Genomic DNA, 24,121 nt, shown 5'->3' with positions numbered 1-24,121 from the left:
CCCTTTCGAGGAACTCGAGCTGCGTCGCCATAGCAACGCTTTGTGGAACGCCTCGGCGTGACTGATCTGAAGCACATGTAAAACATAATCAATAAACAGATGATTGGAAATAGGCTGGATGCCGCGCGGACCAGGGTACAAGAAGGCATCCCAAACAGACACACTCGCTTTTAGTGCCTCAGCAAGTGACTGCGTGTTGGTATTACACATCTGAAGTATGTCTAAGAAGTTTAAGTTGTGCGTACCTCCCTGTCGGCGTTACATCACGGACAAGGACACACACAGCCTCTGTGTTAAGTGCCTTGGAGTGCAGCATGCACAGTTGGGTCTTGAGGGATCTGGCTGTGTGCATTGTGAACGGCTTCCCATGCACGTGTTGCGTTCTCGCCTCGCACTCTTTGAGGAGGGTGCTCAGGCTCGCGCCCCTCGCGGCTCTGGTCCCGCTTCTGCTGAGGCAGAGCGCGACTGCACTCGTGGGGGTCACAAATGGATCTCAGTGGGGAGTTGGAGACGGTTTCTCTCCCTTCCTCCGTGGCTTCTATTCCCCCCTCTGGGGTAGTAGGAGCGGTTCCTCCTCCCCCCGAAGGTAGCCTGATGTTTTCTCTTTCCTCTGAAGAAGTGGATGTCCTAAGTGTTGATGCAGGAGACATCGGAGATCTGGATGACGCACCTACGGTCTCCCCCGCGTATGACGAGCTGGTGGGGGCGGTGATGTTTGCGGTGGCTTAGCTCGGCTTGGATTGGCCGGCTGAAGAGTGCGCTCGCCTGCAGAGTCGTCTGGATGAGCGGTATCTGAAGTTACCGGCTCAGCCTGCTAAGCGGTGCCTTCCATTCTTCTCCAACCTCCACGGAGAGCTGTCTAGGTCTTGGAAACGTCCCTATTCAGCCCGCACCTTTTCCCCTCAGTCCAACATTTACTCAAACATCTCGGGGGCGAAGGATCATGGGTATGGTTCGATTCCACAAGTAGAACCGACCCTGGCAAGTTACCTCTCCCTGCCCTCTGCTTCCTCTCTGAAGGCACCCTCACTGCCAAATAAACCATCCCGCATCACGTCCGTGCTGGTTGGTAAAGCCTTTACCTCATCGAGTCAAGCTGGTGCTTGTCTGCACACCATCAGGCTGTTACAGGCGTCTCAGGCTGAGTCTTTACAACAGCTGGCTAAAGATAAGGAGGCTAACCCAGACGTCGTCAGTTCGCTGCGTCTGGCGACGGATGTCTCCCTCCGGGCAACTCGCGAGGAGGCAAAGTCGGTCGGGTGTGCGATGGCTTCATTGGTCGCTGTTGAGAGGCATCTCTGGCTGAATTTATCTGATATTAAATAAGTCGACAAGGTCTTTCTCATGGATGCCCCGATCGCTCCCTCGGGTCTCTTCGGCAACGCTGTTAATTCCGTGGTCGAGAGATTCCAGGAAACGCAAAGACAGGCTGCAGTTTTCAGACGATATCTCCCTCATCGAGATCACTATGAGGCTGCCGGGCGTGGTCAGCCCCAACCATCCTGTAGCTACTCACATAGAGACCGGCAGAGACAAAGTGTAGCGTCTCGTGCTCCCCCTCAGAGCTCACGTTTTATGGTCTAGACCTAGACCCCTCTTTAGGGTCCCAGGTTCTTTTGCCTTGACTGTGTTCAGTTATACACGCTACAGGCACTTGGTAGTATGGAAGCGTGGGCATCTCGTTCCCCAAAGCGTTGCTATGGCGACGCAGCTCGAGTTCCTCGAAAGGGAACGTCTCGGGTCACGTAGGTAACCCTGGTTCCCTGAGAAGGGAACGAGACGCTGCGTCTCCATGCCATACTCCCTGCATCCCTGTAGGCACTTGCTTCGGCACTGGTAGCGAGTGTGTCTGCTTGGGATGCCTTCTTGTACCCTGGTCCGCGCGGCATCCAGCCTATTTCCAATCATCTAATTATTGATTATGTTTTACACGTGCTTCAGATCAGTCACGCCGAGGCGTTCCCCAAAGCGTTGCTATGGTGACGCAGCGTCTCGTTCCCTTCTCAGGGAACCAGGTTTACCTACGTAACCCAAGACGTTTCTTGTTCACACAGAGGGTTTTCCGTGTATCTTACTAGGTCCTCTTTCTGGCAACGACCTCAGAAGATTTACGGGACGTGTTTGTGTTCACACAGACGCTTGTCTGGCAATATTACTGGTATTTTCTGGGATGGAAGGTCTGTGTGAATGGTGTATAAATCTCTTTGTGCAGTGATTAAAAAATGAAGAGGTTGCGGTGCCCATGCATCTGTCAATCCCAAGGAGTTAGGTAACTAAACTTGAGTAGTCTTAATGAAACATTAAACAAATTATTGCCAATATTAAAAAACATTGAGAGACTGCCCAACTTGTGTTCTTATGTAGTGGTCAATAAACTGAGGTTGTACTTTCAGAGGGACAGTTAACTCTTATTTTCTTCCAACATACTGTTTTGCATATGGAATTGATTGGATGTTGAGTTTTATAATATTAATAATATTAATATGAAGCAGAGTTACCAAAACCTAATGCAAATTATTGTTCAGTAAATCAAAAATGTAACTCATCCATCCCAAACATGGTCTTACTTATCTAGATTAAGTAATTAATCCTAAAACATTGGTTTAAAGTTTGGGTTAATATATTGATATAATATACAGTAAAACACCAAGAACATTTGAGTTGTAAACCAGTCTTGGTTTTAAACCAGACTGGTTCTGCATCTGGGTGTTTATGGCAGTTTGGGGGTAGTTTTACAGTCACGCTGGTGCCTAGCTTGCTTGTTGGATGAGGGTCTTGTTTTATGAAGTTTATGATTTATGAAATATAACCAGTTATTGTGTGTCTAAACTGAAGATCCCATCTGGGCTGATAATTCCCCAGAATACTTGCACATATACCTCCATTTTACAGTTCACCTTGCTGCATATCAGTATACTCTAGACCAGGGATGGGCAACTTCGGTCCTGGAGGGCTGGTGTCCTGCAGAGTTTAGCTCCAACTTGCCTCAGCACACCTGCCTAAAAGTTTTAGTATGCCTAGTTAGACCTTAATTGGCTGCTTCAGGTGTGTTTAATTATGGTTGGAGCTAAACTCTGCAGGACAATTTATTCATGAAATTGTTGGCCCCAGTTGTGGATAAGCATGCACCTGTTAAGAGGCTGACTGTTAGAGCTGCTGGGGCTCCTTGGGTGGATGAGGAATTAAAAGGATATACGGGTCAAAGAGAAAATGCGAAAGACGTGGCAAGGAAATCTGGATCCGTAAATGATTGGCAAATATATTGTAAATTGATAAATTATGTCACTAACTTGAATAGAAAGAAGAAGAAACTGTATTATGAAACTAAGATTGATTGTATAAAACACGATGGAAAAAAGCTGTGGAGTACCTTAAATAATATCATGGGTATGAAAAGTAATTTGACCCCATCATGGATTGAAGTAGATGGATCATTTTTAACTAAACCAGTAGATATTGCAAATTATTTTAATGGTTATTTAATTGATAATATAATATTTCATAAGTAAATTAAGGCAGAAAATGCCAACATCACACTGTGAGCCAAATGATTTATGTATATCAGAAGAAATAATGAATGATAAGAACTGTTCATTTAAATTTCGAGAAGTGACAAGAGAAGAAGTAAAACAACTATTATTGTCTATTAATAATGATAAGCCACCTGGTACGGACAACCTTGATGGAAAGCTATTGAGGATGGTAGCAGACCATATTACCACTTCCATATGTCATATTTTTAATCTGAGTCTTAAGAATGGAGTGTGTCCGCAAGTGTGGAAAGAAGCAAAAATAATCCCCTTATCGAAAAATGCTCAAACTGTTTTTTCTGGCTCTAATAGTCGACCAATTAGCTTGTTACCTTCTATGAGTAAACTTTTAGAAAAAATTGTATTCAACCAGATACAAGGCTATTTTACTAAGAATGAATTGTTAAGTAAATACCAGCATGCTTATAGAGAAGGACACTCAACTTGTACAGCTCTGGTGCAAATGACAGATGATTGGTTAAAGTATATTGATCAACAAAATACTGTCGGGACAGTACTATTAGAATTTAGTGCTGCCTTTGACATAATTGACCATAGTCTGTTATTAGGAAAGCTTAAATGTTATGGTTTTGCACCATCCACATTAGCATGGGTAGAGAGCTACTTGACAGATAGGACACAGAAGGTGTGTTTTAATGGAAGCTTTTCTGAGGTGAGGTCTGTAGCATGTGGGATTCCACAGGGGTCTTTATTAGGACCATTGCTTTTTTCTATATTCCCAATGGTCTGTGGAGTGGCTTCTGTGTCTATGTATGCGGAAGATGTAACACTTTATATGCCTGCTTCAGCTTTAGGAATTGTTTCTGCAGCTCTCAACAATGAGTTGCAGATGGTATCTAATTGGGTAATTATAATAAACTTGTCCTAAATATAAGCAAGACTAAAAGTATATTATTTGGAACTAAATGTTCATTAAAAACAAGGCCCAGGTTGGATTTGGTACTAAATGATGTTGCTGTTGAGCAGGTGCATGAAATAAAGCTTCTTGGGGTAACATTAGATTATATGTCTTGACCACGACAAAGTACAGAGGAAGTGGTGAAAAAAATGGGGAGAAATATATCTGTAGTCAAAAGGTGTTATTCGTTTTTAAATTCATATTTGATTAAATCTGTTCTGCAGACATTAGTATTATCACACTTAGATTACTGCTCTGTGGTTTGGTCAGGAACTACAAAGAAGAATATAGGGAAACTACAGAAGGTTCAGAACAGAGCTGCTCGGTTAGCCCTTTGCTGTACAATGAGGGCTAATGTTAAAAAAAATGCACAGCAAGTTATACTGGTTACCGGTTGATGAGAGATTAAAATTATCACTTCTTGACTTTAAAAATAAAATTAATTTAATGAAGATTCCAGATTGTCTGTATGGGCAACTTCGTATGAGCTTTGATGTACATACATACCTCACGAGGCATGCCGTTATTGGTAAATATACTATTCCAAAATCTAGAACAAATTCAAAACAATGTACAATGTTGTATAGAGCTATGGTTGAATGGAACTCTCTTTCAGGTCATATTGCTAAAATTCAAAATATTATAAGTTTTAAAAAACAAATAAAATAATTTTTTGTTAACTTATATTGGTAGATAGAGGATATTGTATGTGTATGTAGAGGTATATGTGTCTGTATGTATATGTGTATATGTGAGTGGGTATATGTATATTTGTATTTTATGAGTATTTGCTGTTTGTGGTGTAGGACTAGATAAAAGGATTGTGTATTGTTATGTGAGTTTTATGTTATGTGTGGACCCCAGGAAGTGTAGCGGATGCATTCGTTGCATCAGCTAATGGAGATCCTAATAAAATAAATAAATAAATAGACACCGGCACTCCAGGACCGAAGTTGCCCATTCCTGCTTTAGACTGATTAATTAATCTAGAACAAATTAAAAACAATGTACAATGTTGTATAGAGCTATGGTTGAATGGAACTCTCTTCCAGGTCATATTGCTAAAATTCAAAATATTATAAGTTTTAAAAAACAAATAAAAGAATTTTTTATGTTAACTTATATTGGTAGATAGAGGATATTGTAGGTGTATGTAGAGGTATATGTGTCTGTATGTATATGTGTATATGTGAGTGGGTATATGTATATTTGTATTTTATGAGTATTTGCTGTTTGTGGTGTAGGACTAGATAAAAGGATTGTGTATTGTTATGTGAGTTTTATGTTATGTGTGGACCCCAGGAAGAGTAGCGGATGCATTCGTTGCATCAGCTAATGGGGATCCTAATAAAATAAATAAATAAATAGACACCGGCCCTCCAGGACCGAAGTTGCCCATTCCTGCTTTAGACTGATTAATTATGTGCCAATTTGACTTTAAAAGTAACTAAACATTAAAAGATAATGTTGTCACCTCCCTAAAACGCAACTAAACAAACCATTCTAATAATCTCTTGGCTGTTTTTCAACAACAGAATCCATGGAGCTCTGCATCACATCCTGTTTGAATTCATCCCTTGTCTGGATATCACCGTGACACCAAGTCCTGACATTCAATGAAACACTTATTCTAAGAAGAGGGAAACAAAGACCTCAACAATGTATGGCTGTTCTGTTCTTCATGTACTCCTTATATTCCACATCTTGCCTGTTTGGCTTGGAGGCAATCTTCAAATCTCCAAACAACAGCAGAAGAAGATCCGGTCAACTAAAGCCCCAAATGGGTCTCACCTAAGAGTGAAACGAGGCTGGATTTGGAGCCAGATATTTGTTGAGGAGGAAGATCCAACACTGAGAAAGATTGGTCAGGTACAACTAGAGAACGACCTTGATTCACAAAGAGCATATGTCTTCAGAAATGTTTGATTTAACGCCTTTTTACACCTGGTCACTTCATGTGTTTTCTCAGAGTAGCAGGAGAGTGACGGCACGATGATTTATCAGATCCATGACAGGAAAAAGAATTCACAAAACTCTCTTTCAAAGTTTTATTTCTTTGTATAAAGGTGCCCTTCCTCTGTCGTTTTTATTGTTTTATCTGAGGTCTACTCATGACGTTTGCATGGTTTTTACATCCAAAAGCAATAAGCAATAGGCCATTTTGTACCCTGGTTTTGAGGCTGGTTAGAGAAAGGATCCGTTTTAATGGGCGGGCCGCATTGACGACTTGGAAGTAAACGCCCACTGCTATGATTGGATAACAGTTTTTCGTAGTCAAACTAACTTTCAATACTCATTTAATCTCATGTGTAATCAGTTTAATGTTAAGTGAGTGTCTTAGGACACAGTGTCTTTCTTACACACACATATTTTATCATAAACCCTTTTGACACACACACACGCGTGTCTTTTATCATAGACCCCCCACATACGCACACACGTCTTTTATCGTAAACCCTTTCGATGCGCATGTAGCAGCGTGCGCGCACACACACACACACGTCTTTTATCATAAATCCTTTCGACGCGTGTGCATCATGAATTCGTGTGAATTGCGTCCCTCTAAAGAGAAGTCCCGGCCGCAACTGATAGTAGCACATAAATTAGTACTAAAGTGTTTTACTCACTCAAACGTGTGTCATTTATCAAACCCTTTCAACGCATGTGCAGCATGAATTCACGTAAATTCGCGTGTCTCTGAAGAGAAGTCACCGGCTGCCACTGTGACACATAGGACCAAAGTGTTTTGCTCACATAAGCTGCACCATTCTGTCCGGATCCAATATTGATGGAGGAGCATTGCTTTTTAATCGCAGTCTCTCTTCAAATGCAGCGTTCTTCTGAACATCCAAACATCTAGCAACTGTTATGATTCCCTCGTTTAATAGGAATGATGTCTATCGACAAAACAATGGCCCAAATACGGTACGGTTGACGTTTAGCCATCCTTGCTGTAACTTGTTATAAAAGCTCACTGAACTACACGTATTATGTAGGCGCGGTCTCAAGTTGGAGAGCTCATGAATAGTAATGACCTCGATCAATTCCACGTCATACTGATCAGCTTTTCTAACTGACCTGATTTCTCCGCTTATTTCTTTTCAGAGGCTAGAGTTGACAGAGGAGGTGAAAGTTGATTTTCACATTCACGACACAACACAAACTCATATGGACCTAACACATATCAAAAAATACAAGTAAAAACGGTTTTATGTGGAAGGGCCTCTTTAATATCATTTGAGTTTGTCATTAGACTCTTTTATTGATTCTAGGAAGCTTTTTTACCCGCTGTCGTCGCTCCATAAAGCAACAAGCGTGTCGTCTTTGTTTGTTTAACTCTTTGACGGCTAACTTTCAGGTGACATGCTTATGTTTGGGAGGAGTTATGCACTGAAAGATGTGGTATCATCAACTATATGTATTTACACTTGTCCAGTTTCGTCTGAAATGCGTCCCAGGCTATGTCCACACGAAGCCGGTGCATTCCCTATCCGATCAATTTTTTCCTTGCTCTAAAAAATAATACGTAAACACGAAACCACTGAAACCGACTGAAAGCGGTGTAGTATATATGCCGGACCAGTATGGGGCGCTGTAATTCTGCCACAGATATACACTATACACGGAGAAGAAGACTTTGAGCATGCGCATAACCAACGTATGGTGTTGTCCATTATCGCTTGTTGGTCACCACAATTGCATAGAAGCAATAGATTTTGCTGTAATAAAGCTAGTAGACTTTTGTAGCTTCTGTAGCACGAACACAATCACGTAGTCCGCCGTTATTGTTGTTGCTGTTACGTGTGACGCTTCCGACACGTGATGTGATGACGTTTTCGCTTCACAAAATATACGGATTTGCTGTACAGACGAAACCACAAGGGTGTCGGTGTCAGATTTATCCACTTTAGGACCCGGTTTCAAAAAAATAGCTGATTCAGTCTCCCAAAACGCCGGATCCGTGTGGATAAAACGCCAATATGATAACAAATTTATACGTATACAGTGATTTGCGTCTCCGTGTGGACAGCCCCCCAGACTACCTCCTGAAGTGGTTTGAGCAATCGGATTTAAATCCGACAGTCTGTACAAGTTGTATGAGTGTGTGCTTGCACTGTATTTGTTGTTTAATGTCTTGTTGTTGCAAGTTATTGTTGCTATTGCGTGTCCCGCCGTTGGAAGCCAAATGCCCCCCTGTTAGTTATGGTGTGGCGCCGGTTCTGTTAACGATCTGATAGCTATCCGATCAGAGAAAACGCATGAAGTGACCAGGTGTAAAAAGCCCCTTAAAGGCAAAATATTTTGTCTTGTTTTTTCCCAAAGCTTGTAAATTTACCTGTAGTGGAGATGGTAGGGGAGAGACATTTTTTACATTTGCTCCCCTCTAAACGAGGGTAAATGATATATCAGTAAAATTTACACATTTCCCATTAATTCAGGGCGTTTCCTATCAATGAAAATTACCAGAATGTATTCAGGACAAAGGGCAGTGAAAATATGATTGTTTTTTTAAAAAGTGGTTTTGTATCCCTCTTTACCCCAGCTTATGGGTAAACTGAGACACACCAGAAAAATCAGTGGGGTAAAGTGAACCAGCTGGGGGTAAACTGATCCACTTACTTTTTCCACTCTGAAACAACCATAACAATACATGTTGTAACAGTTAGAATCCTGAAAGCTAGCTTGACTTACATTCCAGACCGAACAGCATGGGGATTGGTTAATTAAGCACATTATTTTTCTAAACACTTGACAATACAGTAACTCTGAACAAAATCAAATACAACATAATATAATTCAAAATGTTTTAATTAACATTAGATTAGAACGCAGTCAGGGGGTCAGAAAAAAAGGACCCTTAGAGCCAGCTAGTGTCTGGGGGGTCAGAGCAAAAGACAATCAGAACCAGCTAGAACAGCCTGGGACTCAGAACACAGGACTAGACCCACCTGGATTAGAACATCAGCCTATTGTCATACTCTACAACTAGATCTACTTTACATTCCAGCCCTGACGGTTGAAGGGAAAGATGAAGAGTTGCTCTCTCCATATGGTTCCTTCAGGCCTTTTAGGTTTATTTTATTTATGTATTTTAGGGTTGTAATGGTATATACCGGTATGGCGGTTTTGGCAAAAATAAAAAAGCAGTTCTTACATGCGCTACTACGCACATGCAACTTCATTTTTCCCGTGACTGCTAGACTCCACTCGTTTATGTAGAGCAGAGAAAATGTCAGAGACTACAAATTCTATCCTCTATCCCCCCAGAAAACAGTTAAAATCTACAGTATGGGAATACTTTGGGTATACGTAAAACCCTTGAAGAAGGATCCAGTGATTTATATTACAGATCAATTTAAGATGATTATACTTAGGCCACATAATAAAAACTATACATTTAACTCACTATATGACAATGTGAACAAATGAATAAATATCTATATATAAATATAAATATATAAATGAATATATCCAGAGCAGCTCTGAGAGAATTTGAGGAGTATTTTATCATTTTATTTAAAGGAATAAAATTAAAAGAATAAAAAAAGATTAAGAATCAAAGTTTACTATTTTGAAAATGTATTGTTTTCCCAAAAAAAGTTATAATATAATATAAAAAATATAATAAACCATATGTTCAGTTCAACCCAAAACCCCTATCTGTTTTTTATTAATTTAAGGGTCATTGTAGCTAATGATGATAATAATAATAATATTAATTATAATAAGTGTTTAATACCGGCAACAACTATAAAGCAACTAGTATATTTCATAAAAGTACTATTAAAGCTCACGTAACACATGCTGTTTCTGCATTTCTTATGAAGGTATATTTGGTGCAAAACAACTGCACACCTGTGACAGTGGAATTTGTATTTGTAGAGATTATCCACACGTGTATCAGTAAACTTGAAGTCGCTGAGGACGAGATGCAAACTTGTAGATTTTTTTTCTTTCCCTCAAATACAACACAACAGTTACACATTCACAAATCCTTCAGTGCAGCTGCACAAATCCCATTTTACAAATCACAGATTAAGAAACTCACAAGTTCACATTTTTTGCTACAATTGATGCAGTAAATATGGTGCATAACCTACTTGAACGCCTGCATCAAATAATGTGAAGTCACACACAAATTTTGTACATTTGCAAAATAAGTTTGTGCATCTGTGCGATGAGACTTGCATGTGTGTACAATTTATTTTTCACAAATATTTTTTTATTTTTTTAATATTTTCTAGCCCAAACACAAGTACATAAATACAACTGCTTGAATCTGCTGCTACGAGTTTCAAATACTCTTTTTCGTGTGCTCTCTCTTCTGCACCAAATATCTCGAGATAAATAGTGCGAAAGTGATTTGTATACCTGTAGGCTTTGGCGAGCACTGTTCAGCACTGCCCACCAGGTGGCGCCCCCGACACTCACTGAAGCAGAGTTTATTAATTACCACCAATGTTTCAGCAAAGTAAATCACCTTTATCAAGGTATTATTTTCACCAAGTGGAGAACAATATAAATGGGAGTGCTAATTATACACACATGAAGGTAATTACATACAATACTCCAATGATTCATTAGTAAACAAAATATAAGTTTAATAAATTTCAAACCATCAATATAAGTAGATTAAAAAAATACAAGCACAAAATACACACATTTTAACTTTAAATAAGATACCAAATGATGTAAGTCCCATTCATTTTTAATATCATAATAACAATAAAAACAACCCAAATCAAAATCTACTTTTAAACCATGTGTGCCAATGTTCACTTTTAATATACCTAAAAGGCCTTCTGTCCAAGTAAAAATTGGTCAAAGTCACCTCACCTTCTAGAAGGAAATTCCCTCTCAATTCCTATATACAATAATGAAGTAATAGGATGATTAAGTTCAACAAAATGCAGTGCTAATGCCAGGTTCATATTTCTGCATATTGTTGCACTCTGATGTTTTGCGATGTGTGTTTTATACTCTCTATTTGTTTTTCCTACATATGATTTACCACAGTGACATGTTATCAAATAAATAAGCTTGTATTTGTTTGGGGGTGAATCCCAAAGATATTTCCATATCATTAAGATTCTTAATAAAATCATTTGGTCCCTTATATATTATTTTTAGACTTTATATATTACATTTGACCTTAAGGAAGACTTTTCTTCAATGTTAACGGATGATAACTGTCACAGGAAGGCAAGACATGGCAAGATGAGTGGATCCAAATGCAGTTTTTAAGTGTATTAAATCCAAAAAAGGTACAGGAGCACAGGCAAGAACACGAACAGTTACACATGACAGGAAACAACCAACATAAAACAACGGCTGACAAACAGGCAATCAACAGGCAGTTTACAAAACAGAAACAATTAATTACTATGGAAACAGATGGGCAGTGGGTGGAGTATGAATTAATGTCCATGGCAACAAAAAAGGGGGCGGGGCAACAAAGGAATAAGAGGGAAATAGGGCAGACACAGACAGGACTCTTGACCTTGGCCGTACCCACCATTGAGGTCCGGACTGTTTTAGTGAGTATCATAGTAAACTACTGATTATGTCTTAATATGTCTTCCGAATGTAAACATTTTATTACATTCTGTCTTAAAGTCCAAAAAACAGTACCTGTTGAAGTCATTAAAGTTACTTAAATAACAAAAGAAGAGAAAATCACTCACTGGTCCTGACTGTAACTTCGTAAAAAAAGATTAATCCATATTTAATTTTAAATATCTTTTTTTGCCAACAATCCTTAATGTTGAGCTCTGCTCTTTGAAGTAAGTTGGTTTATTATTGGTTTATTATGCAAGTTCAGCCTTGCATTATGTTTGTATCTTACAGTTAGTATAATGCATGTAATGAATTCAGGGCAAGAAGAATATTTATCTAATATGGGGTAATGTGAAGTATTATAATAATTACATATCGTTTTCTTTCATGGGATATGGACCCCCTAAAGTAGCCTTGGCCACCCCATTTATAAAATTCTAGTTCTGCCACTGCAATATTGATGTTGTATTTCAGCATATTAAGTGTATAATAAGTGTGTGCATATTGTGAATGAATTTAATAAACAAATTCTTGATAGCCTTTGGTTAATTCACTAAACCGATCCTATATTCAGTTAGCCTATGTTTACTTAACTGACAGTGCCCAGGATGGTAACATAATTATTTCAATGTCTTACTAATAAACAACACAAGTCTTGCGCATACTGACATGGTTTGAAATCTATAGTTATTCGATTCTTTGGTTTTCTGATGTGTTATAATTCATATATGTAGAGCAGAGAAATAAGAATTTTTTTCCTGGCGTGCATGCCCTAAAAAAATACATATGGACCTCGGTATTTATAAAATCCTGCGTACGGCCCTGCTCACGACAATAAGAATCCACTCTCAATAGTGTATTACGAGCTGTAGGTTTTTTAATCGGATCCCTATATAAACAATTACGAGCTATCCACAAGTCTAAAAAGCTGATTTGATTTGGTTTAGCATCCAAAGTAAATGTTAAGAAATCAGAACAACTGTTTTTATAATAATAAAAAGAATTTAGTTGTTCAGTAACCCGATTCAAAAAGACAGAAATAATCATCCAAAGTAGTATATTAGAAGAAAAAGCATGATTTAAATACACATATTTTTCTTCAAAAAAAGGTTATTTTGCAAAAGAAATCACAAACGTTCTTTCCATGGCCCCACCTCCTGTTTGATTTAAAAATTAGTCTGAAAAATAAAATAATTTGTTTTATGATATTAAAAATGAATGGGACTTACATCATTTGGTATCTTATTTAATCTACTTAAATAGATGGTTTGAAATTTATGGAACTTATATTTTGTTTACTAATGAATCATTGGAGTATTGTATGTAATTACCTTCATTTGTGTATAATTAGCACTCCCATTTATATTGTTCTCCACTTGGTGAAAATAATACCTTGATAAAGGCGATTTACTTTGCTGAAACATTGGTGGTAATTAATAAACTCTGCTTCAGTGAGTGTCGGGGGCGCCACCTGGTGGGCAGTGCTGAACAGTGCTCGCCAAAGCCTACAGGTATACAAATCACTTTCGCACCATTTATCTCGAGATATTTGGTGCAGAAGAGAGAGCACACTAAAAAGAGTATTTGAAACTCGTAGCAGCAGATTCAAGCAGCTGTATTTATGTACTTGTGTTTGGGCTAGAAAATATTAAAAAAATAAAAAAATATTTGTGAAAAATAAATTGTACACACATGCAAGTCTCATCGCACAGATGCACAAACTGATTTTGCAAATGTACAAAATTTGTGTGTGACTTCACATTATTTGATGCAGGCGTTCAAGTAGGTTATGCACCATATTTACTGCATCAATTGTAGCAAAAAATGTGAACTTGTGAGTTTCTTAATCTGTGATTTGTAAAATGGGATTTGTGCAGCTGCACTGAAGGATTTGTGAATGTGTAACTGTTGTGTTGTATTTGAGGGAAAGAAAAAAAATCTACAAGTTTGCATCTCGTCCTCTGCGACTTCAAGTTTACTGATACACATGTGTGGATAATCTCTACAAATACAAATTCCACTGTCACAGGTGTGCAGTTGTTTTGCACCAAATATACCTTCATAACTGCGCTCTTTGGTCATATATTGTTTGTTTTCTGTTGGATTTAAATGATACACAGGATTAAAGGAAGATATTTATTCAGAAAACGGAGTAGGCTACGTGGATTGTTTTGTCGGACGGACACAGAGCGAGTGGATTGTTTTGTCAGATGGACACAGAGCGAGTGGATTTTTTGTTCGGATACGGAGAGACTGAAACTAAAACTAAAAGCGAGCTCACACATACTATGGAGTTTTAACACGGGTGTACACCGCAGTGTGAATATTTTAGTGGAAACAACAATCGCGGATCGTTCTCTTCCATGAAGCCGATGTAAACATCTAAGAATATATGATCATTTCTTAGATTTATTACCTTTGTGGACTACAAATGCAAGTTGATGTCATACTGCGATTGCTTGGTGAAGATAATTTACAAACATGAGACCGGATGGATTATGACTTGCGCACAATTTTTAAACAAAGGTATGTTGTCCCGTTTAGATTTTTCATGTTCATTCTATATGCACTGTCAGCTATGATGAAGTGTAATGAATTATTGCGCCGCCAACTACAGTCCTGCGACGTCAGATATGTCTTGTCTATTTTTTACAAAATAGAGTAATGCGCGTAACGAACTCATTTAAATTTCAGTAATTGTAATTGCGTTACTTGATTTAAAAAAATAGTGGAGTTACAGTAACGCGTTACTCCCATCACTGATAGTCACTTATGATGCCAATAGTCAGTTACGGTCATAGCGCCACCAGCTGGTAACAGGAAGTAACATGTTTACAATGATAATGCAATGTCAGATTTGTCCCAAACTTCACATGATTGATAAGAGTCCTGGACAGAACACATCTACGTGCCAATATTTACATGTAGTCACTCATACACACACACACTCGCTCACTCACTCTCACTCTCTCTCTCATGCTATCTTACACAATGCTACCTCGCTGTCATTTGTAATTAGCAACAGGAAATGTGGCACATTATACTACACTTTTAAATGGTTCACCTATGTTTACATGCTTAAATGCCTATTTACTACTGTTCCCTTTAATTCTTCTCATGCCACGGCGTGGCGGTGTCAGGTGTGCGAGGGCCCTTCCATCACTGCTTGCAGTTTTCTCCGACTTCAGCTGGACTTTAGAGGGCCTAAACATACTCGAAAACTCATGAAATTTTGCACAGATGTCAAGAGTGATGAAAATTTACATGTGGTGTATGCTTTAGAATTAGGCGTGAGAAAATGGCTCTATAGCGCCACCTACAAATTTTCAACGAAGCAGCCCTCGGAGTGTGTTTGACGTACAATTACGAAATTCGGTACGCGTCTGTAGCATGACAAGACCTACAAAAAAGTCTCTTGGAGCGAAGCCGTAAACCAAACAGGAAGTCAGCTATTCTGAGTTATTTTTGTGATTTGGGCGCAGTTTTTGTCATTTCCAGGCGTCATACTTTAACTAACTCCTACAGTTTTCGTCGGATCATCTTCATATTTGGTGAGTGTCATCTTAAGGCCTTTGTGATGCTAAATTGCGAAGGATTTGACTCTACGTAAAAATTTGTGTCGGTTCTGGCCCGACAAAGTTTGATGTTTTCCAATGAAACAGGAAGTTGCTGGAACTCATGCATACAGTGTCCGATCTGTCCCAAATTTCACATGATTGCTAAGAGTCCTGACCTGAACACATCTACATAACAATTTTCATTTATAGCCATAGCGCCACCAGCTGGCAACCTGAAGGAACATGTTTTAGCGCCACTTTCAAATATTGAATGAAGCAGCCCTTGGACTGTGTTTAACTTACATGTACGAATTTCAGTATGCTCATGTATTATTACAAGCCCTACAAAAAAGTCTCTTGGAGCAACGCCCTAAACCAAACAGGAATTATTTTGAATTATTTCTCAGATTTTGGCTCAGTTTTTCTCATTTCCAGCAGTCATACTTTAACTAACTCCTCCTACAGTTTTCGTCGGATCATCATCATATTTGGTGAGTGTCATCTTAAGGCCTTTGTGATGCTAAATTGTGAAGGATTTGATTCTATATTAAAATTTGTGTCTGTTTCGGCCAGCCAAAGTTTGATGTTTCGCTATGAAACAGGTTGCTGGAACTCAGGCATACAGTGTCCGATCTGTCCCAAACTTCACATGATTAATAAGAGTCCTGGACTGAACACATCTACATGTCAATAGTCACTTATGGTTATAGCGCCACCAGCTGGCAACAGGAAGTGACATGTTTACAATGATTATCCAATGTCTGATCTGTCCCAAACTTCACATGATTAATAAGAGTCCTGGAGTGAACACATCTACATGTCATTAGTCACTTATGGTTATAGCGCCACCAGCTGGCAACAGGAAGTGACATGTTTACAATGATTATCCAATGTCTGATCTGTCCCAAACTTCACATGATTAATAAGAGTCCTGGAGTGAACACATCTACATGTCAATAGTCACTTATGGTTATAGCGCCACCAGCTGGCAACAGGAAGTGACATGTTTACACTGATTATGCAATGTCCGATCTTTCCCTAACTTCACATGATTAATAAGAGTCCTGGACTGAACACATCTACATGTCAATAGTCACTTATGGTTATAGCGCCACCAGCTGACAACAGGAAGTGACATGTTTACACTGATTATGCAATGTCCGATCTTTCCCTAACTTCACATGATTAATAAGAGTCCTGGACTGAACACATCTACATGTCAATAGTCACCAGTGTTGGGCAAGTTACTAAAAAATTAGTAATTAGTTACAGTTACTAATTACTTCTTTTAAAAGTAACTGAATTACTCTACCGGTTACTGTATATCAAAAGTAATTAGTTACTTAGAAAAGTAACTTTTAAGTTACTTTTATGTCTGCTTTTTAAATGTAAATATGAACAGTACTGAACAGTCAAACAGTAAAATGATATGGATGGGCTATTTTACACATAAGACTCTAATATATCACATACTGTAGGAGCCTATTTGCTTTAGATTCAACCTTTGAATATTTTTGTTAGAAATTATCTTAATATTTAAACTTAGTTTATTTATGTATATCATTTAGACCATTTAGACAAATATTCTGCATGTTTACAAAAATATAAAATGTGTTAAAATTGTGTAGTGTCTCTTTAAAAATTTGGAGACAATTGTGTCAACATGTCAAATTTTCTAAAATAAATTATAATTTTTCTGATTTCATATTTATTTTAATAAGTTAGAAACGTCTCCGCTGTGTCCTGCTGACAGGCACGATGCGTGTGCAGCAGATGAGGCAAATTATGGGTCCTCCGAAGGTTAGACCGTCTCATTTCAGTTCTCTTCGCGAACTTCTGAGCGCCTTGAATGGGCAAGTGCTCACCTTTTATTGCATGCTTAGTAGGGTGCAGCACTTGAATTGGAACACAGCTTGTGAAGCTTGCCACAGGGACTGCGCTCTTTGGTCATATATTGTTTGTTTTCTGTTGGATTTAAATGATACACAGGATTAAAGGAAGATATTTATTCAGAAAACGGAGTAGGCTATGTGGATTGTTTTGTCGGACGGACACAGAGCGAGTGGATTTTTTGTTCGGATACGGAGAGACTGAAACTAAAACTAAAAGCGAGCTCACACATACTATGGAGTTTTAACACGGGTGTACACCGCAGTGTGAATATTTTAGTGGAAACAACAATCGCAGATCGTTCTCTTCCATGAAGCCGATGTAAACATCTAAGAATATATGATCATTTCTTAGATTTATTACCTTTGTGGACTACAAATGCAAGTTGATGTCATACTGCGATTGCTTGGTGAAGATAATTTACAAACATGAGACCGGATGGATTATGACTTGCGCACAATTTTTAAACAAAGGTATGTTGTCCCGTTTAGATTTTTCATGTTCATTCTATATGCACTGTCAGCTATGATGAAGTGTAATGAATTATTGCGCCGCCAACTACAGTCCTGCGACATCAGATATGTCTTGTCTATTTTTTACAAAATAGAGTAACGCGCGTAACGAACTCATTTAAATTTCAGTAATTGTAATTGCGTTACTTGATTTAAAAAAATAGTGGAGTTACAGTAACGCGTTACTCCCATCACTGATAGTCACTTATGATGCCAATAGTCAGTTACGGTCATAGCGCCACCAGCTGGTAACAGGAAGTAACATGTTTACAATGATAATGCAATGTCAGATTTGTCCCAAACTTCACATGATTGATAAGAGTCCTGGACAGAACACATCTACGTGCCAATATTTACATGTAGTCACTCATACACACACACACTCGCTCACTCACTCTCTCTCTCTCTCTCTCTCTCTCTCATGCTATCTTACACGATGCTACCTCGCTGTCATTTGTAATTAGCAACAGGAAATGTGGCACATTATACTACACTTTTAAATGGTTCACCTATGTTTACATGCTTAAATGCCTATTTACTACTGTTCCCTTTAATTCTTCTCATGCCACGGCGTGGCGGTGTCAGGTGTGCGAGGGCCCTTCCATCACTGCTTGCAGTTTTAATTATTGTTTGTTGTTTGTACAATGCAGTAGTCCATATCATTAAAAAATATTTTTTCTTCTCTTATTTAGATAAAATCAGACTTTGACACAGGGGACTTTACAATAAAGTACATTCTGTCAGGGGAAGGAGCTGGTGAGATCTTTACTATTGATGAGCACACAGGTGATATTTACACACTACAGCGTCTGGACCGCGAGCAGAAAGCCTACTACAAACTGCAGGCTCAGGCCATCAACCGCAGATCCAAACAACCCATTGAACCAGAATCAGAGTTCATTATCAAAGTCCTGGACATCAATGATAATGCTCCAGCATTCCTTAATGAGCCATACGTGTCCAGCATCCCGGAGATGTGTTCCACAGGTGAGCTGATCACTGTTGTTCAACACATTAATCAAGAATACTGAAATAATACAATATTTTTATTTTATATAGAACCTTTAAAAGCAGCTTCTCAAAGCACTTTATACAAAATTAACAAGACACAATGTAAACAAAAAAATAAAAAAAAATAATTAGACACCATCTGGGTTTCTCTTTGGTTAAGAATAATGCTAAAGCAATGAGTTTCATTGCCAAAAGATTTTCAGACAAAAAGCAGATCTAGTTCTGCAGAACCATCTGCAAAACAACTGGGATCTCCTTCTCACATCCAACTATTTAAGACTCACTTGTAAGCTATCCATGACCTTTACTTTAACCTTAACATGTTAAAACCATATGTGAGCATCAGGTTTTTCAACAGTTTTTGAGTGTACATAAATCTGTGTATCATCAACCAAGAAATAATATAGAGACCCAGTGATCGTAGCAGGTGGCCGAGTGGTTGCGGATAAATGTGTAAAAGAAAAGGACCTAAAACATTGTCCTGAGGAATAGGGATGGGCACGAGTACTCGAACGTGGCATCGATGATCGATCACGAAAACGATGATCATGTGGGTTTATTTATTTATTTATTGTGGATATGGCGGCATTTGGGTGTCTGGTTAGCGTTACAAGCGCATGTGGTAGTAAAGACTGGGTCTGGAGATGCGTGTTTGACGTCGTGTCGAGCTACGCAGACCGACATATGACATCAGTAGCATTACCATGCGTGATTCAAAAACAAACAGATAATTCCGCACGGCCGCGCATCAGCAACCCGCCCGTCTGTGTAATGCGCGGCAGCCCGCGAAGCCGGTCACACCTCACATCACTGAGGCACTATGGTTTAAAAGGATGCCGTGATTTTCAGTCAGTCAGTCAGTTGCAAAATGTACAGCGCCGTCAAAAGTTCAAAGGTTAACATCTCATATTTAAACATCAAATGTCAAGAGATAGACTTTACATCTTGACTGAGGTAAGAGTACGACACAACACAGCTAAATGCTAAAATGATAGCAAAACACTGCTTAATGTTATGAAGCTTGTGCTGCTTTGACTGGACGTGTTTAAAAGTGCGCTGTTTATGATGCACATCCACAAAGGGAGTTAAACTTTCTTTTTTTTTAGATAACTTAGTTGAAAACTTAGTTGAAGTCTTGCAGTTATGCAGATAGATGGACGTTGTACATTTATGTTGTATAAGGGCTTAATATTATGCAGAGTGCGTCATATAGAAAGGGCTTCGGTTTGTGTTTGTTAACCCTTTAGTTTCATTCCATCACGCAGCTTTTCCTGTTAGAGGTTTCTGTTAAAGACATTTAATTCATTAAAAATCTAGTATGTGTTCATTGTTCTGTCATAGTTTCTTCGAAATTAGGTTTTATTTGAGTGTTTTTAATAAAAAATATTTTCATTTTCACCATGTTGCCCCGCCACCAGTTAATCGGGTACTCGTTCTTCAGACTTATGGATTAATCGAAATGAAAAAATGACATAAATGCACATCCCTACTGAGGAACACCGTAGAAAACAGAGCTGGGGTAAACGGTGCATAGGATCCCAACTAAAAGTTTTTGTGCGCTTAAAAGCCAAAATGGCATACAGTAAAAAAAAAATCTGATTTATAAAACCATGCATACGCATACCTGTAAGCAATGTTTCCTTTATAAATTACGGATCACTTACAAGTATGCGTATGTGAATCAGCGTCATATCCTGCCCTGTACACGCCTGTTTTAAACCATAAGTAGTCAATGCAAATCACCTTCTGAATGCTGATTTGCATAATAATGAGATAATAATGGCATCCAACTGTTTGTTTGCAAGATAGTGTGCTCTCCGCCAATAAATGCAAGTCATTGGCGTAATCATCCAGCAGTGCAACACACAGGGGTCACCGCACCATTTATTTGTTAACACCAGTTAGGGCGCACTCACACTATCCAAACCAAACCACGCTCAGGCGCATTTGACCCCCAAAGCTAGTGTGACTGGTGTGATCGCTATGTACTGGCCAGCTTCCAGAGGTGGGCTGGAGTGTGGTTCATTTGGGCTTAAGCACGGCACGATAGTGTGAGCGCAAAAGAAGAGACGTTAATTGCGCGACCACTCACCTTCATCTGCCGCCTTATAAAATCCTTCTGATGCCCGCAGCAGGGTTATGTGAATGTCCGAGTTGCACACATGACAGACCATCTAAGCAATACGATGGCATGTGAGAGGGCTGTGTGTCATCGTGCAACCAAACGACTCCGAATAAAAAACACAGACTTAACATTACGATGGGTTCCAGTTTTAAAGCGCCAGTTAGATGCAAATTTTAAGTGTCCTATCATTGTTTATAAGTCCCGGACAACAGGTTTAAATGCATTCAAGGTCAAAAATCAAAAAACACTGATTTTCTCAAAATATAAATGTAATATTACCCCATTTCTCAGAGATTCCCAAATGATTCGTGTGAAGCAGTTCAAAGAACATGCTTGCTAACATGACTCTCTGACAGTATATTAAGAGTTTAAACACCAACATAAATACACATCATTCATCATTAGTCCAAGTTAAAAAACGACGACAGACATTAACATTTTTATACTCTGTTACGGATGTTAGCGTTACCGTGCCGAATCCGGGCACGTCCTAGCGTCCTGCCCAGTGCGACCCGTCTTGGCAGGGTGAATGCTCCCCTTCCCACTACCACCTTTGACTGCCTTGAAATACCATTCACCATGAAGACTGCTAGATCTATTACCTCGATGGCATTGCTCGATTCAGGCGCTGCTGGTAATTTCATTGATTTCAACCTTGTAAAAACCCAGAATATTTCCATGACTTCCTTTGCAGCGCTAGAAAAACGTCCTCTGGGCACCGGACATGTAACCCATATCACCGAGCACCTGACGCTAACCACAACCCACAATCACTTGGAAACCATCACATTCTACGTCATTCAATTACCACATAACCCCATCATTCTTGGCTATCCTTGGTTACATCTCCATAACCCCCTGATTTTGTGGAAGGACAAGCGGATTCTCAGGATTCTCGCCAAAGGCTTCATTCAACCCTCAACCTCGTCTTGGCAGGGAATTAACTCCACCCAAGCTGCCTCCAAGTCATCAACCTGCAGATCGTGGTGCAGATTTAAAGTTTTATCATTCCTTATAAAAAGGCACACTCCTCCTCCATGTCTGTTTCGATCGCATCGATAGATGGAATAACCTGTAAGCCCAACTTCACAATCTTGAATGGAACAGTCTAGCCAGGTCTCCGATACAGCGATCACAACAGCCTTAGACGTAGATGCAAGGTGTCCAATTTCATCCAATTTGGGTAACAGACTCCATTAACGTGAATAAAATGCATCCCTTTCCAATTTGAAAAACCTAGTGAATCATGGTGTCTCATACTGACGCAATATTTAAGCCGCACATCTCCCGCACACAAAACTGGTTACAAACCAACAGGATATCTGACTTAATTTTTACTGCTCGGTCATACAATTTTGGAGCAATATTTCTACATCTTATATGAACAAAAACGTCACACAGGTCACAAGCAACTGCTTTGGCATTTGATCTTCCACCTTTTTGCAGTTTGGGCAGCAATTGATGGTAGACTCTTTTGCCGGTATTCTGCTGTTTCGAAGTTAATAGGACCTGGACACTGATGGATATCTCCATCAGTGATATCAGTGGTGTGATGGATATATCGGGTCGCTGGGCTCCTCTGGGACTAGCTTTGAAATCGGCTTTTGGCTGCCAGGTAATCAAGGCAACATTGCCGTATCCACAAAGTTTGTCAGCATTTACTGACAGATGACAGACCTTGTCTAAACAAAATTTTCAGATGCATAAAAGCATCATATTCAGAGCCCTGTTCGGCATTTTTAAAACGGTAACCAAAACTGCTTAAAAACACAGTACAGACTAATACTGCTATCAGAGCTCCAAACACACCAAGCACACCTGCCGCCATTCTTCATCGACTGAAACACAATTCTGATTGTCCACATTCCTTGCGCACTGTTTGTCTGACCAAATGTTGTTCTATGTTTTGCAGCTATGCCGTTTTCACTTATTGTGCCTCTAATTCTTATTCCGCTCTTCTGTTTCACTACTAATTGACAGAATATTTTTGGTGCAAGGTTGTTCATACACTTAAAAATTCGTTTTAAAAATGAAAAAATTAGAAAACTGTCAAAAAAAGACAAATTCACACACACACACACACACCACTAGGCCTATTGGCTTCTGTAGATGGACATTAGAAATGTTTTGTGCCAAGCAGGGAAAGGGAAGCAGAAAGGAGAGATGATCAGTTTAAGGGAGCTGCAGGGCTTTGAACCAGAATTTTTTCCCAATTGGTTCGTTCCGAACAGAAACAGTATTTTAAAGTTTCCGGTTTTCGGTTCAACCCTAAAAATAGCGTTCCTGAACCGATTAGAACAAAAAAAAGTTTTCCCGAACTGGTTAATAACGTTCCATGTCAGCTATGGGACATACAAATAAGTAGCCTGATCATTAGGACATTAAACTTAAATTATTATTAGTCTACATAATTTTACTTAAGTCCCTTGTCATCAAACATTAAAAAAGCTTTATTATGTAAGCGGCATAACTGTAATTCTGACATGCCTACCAGCAGCATAACGAGCCAATACCGGGCCCCTAAGCAGGATTATCAAGGCGGGCCCTTTACTACAGCACGTGATGATGCAATGTCCACATGCAGGCTACAATGAATAGGACAGGACAGGATCATAGAGACATTAGATGACTGACAAAATCAGAAATAGCTTACGTGCACCACAACAAAAACATAACACTGGTGACAGCGCACCATAACATATGAAAAACACTGCTGGTGACAGCACACTATAACATATTATTACTCACTGCTATGATTACACACACCTAGGTCTAAATACATAAAAAAGATGCTCACTTACATTATAGGCTATAGCGTTACATTATAACCACATTATAATTTGTAGAGGCATTTTCCGGGCTTCAGTTCTGGATGGCATGATGCACACAGCAGCTCTAAACTTCAGACAAAACACAGCTCAATCATTACATACGCAGGATCGATCCATACTGTTTAAAATCATGTGTTTACTTACTACTGCACTTTGTGCTTTGCTTTAGGTGTCTGGTGTAGTGTTTGG

The 24,121-nt window shown here is 39.1% G+C and overlaps 1 protein-coding gene across 2 annotated transcripts in view; it reads left to right on the top strand.

Annotated features, from left to right (window-relative positions):
- Window positions 1-24,121, top strand: part of cdh19 (cadherin 19, type 2) — a 377,589-nt gene that overhangs the window by 34,830 nt on the left and 318,638 nt on the right. For both annotated transcript variants that reach the window (XM_065287947.2, XM_065287949.2), the window contains exons 2-3: window positions 5,985-6,318; window positions 18,658-18,952. In XM_065287947.2, the coding sequence (XP_065144019.1) occupies window positions 6,109-6,318; window positions 18,658-18,952 (505 nt within the window). In that variant the 5' untranslated portion in view covers window positions 5,985-6,108. The remainder of the gene's footprint in view (window positions 1-5,984; window positions 6,319-18,657; window positions 18,953-24,121) is intronic.

This window comes from Paramisgurnus dabryanus, chromosome 22 (assembly GCF_030506205.2).
Source record: "Paramisgurnus dabryanus chromosome 22, PD_genome_1.1, whole genome shotgun sequence".
Classification (NCBI taxonomy): Eukaryota; Metazoa; Chordata; class Actinopteri; order Cypriniformes; family Cobitidae; genus Paramisgurnus; species Paramisgurnus dabryanus.
This window is presented reverse-complemented; position numbering and strand designations above follow the sequence as displayed.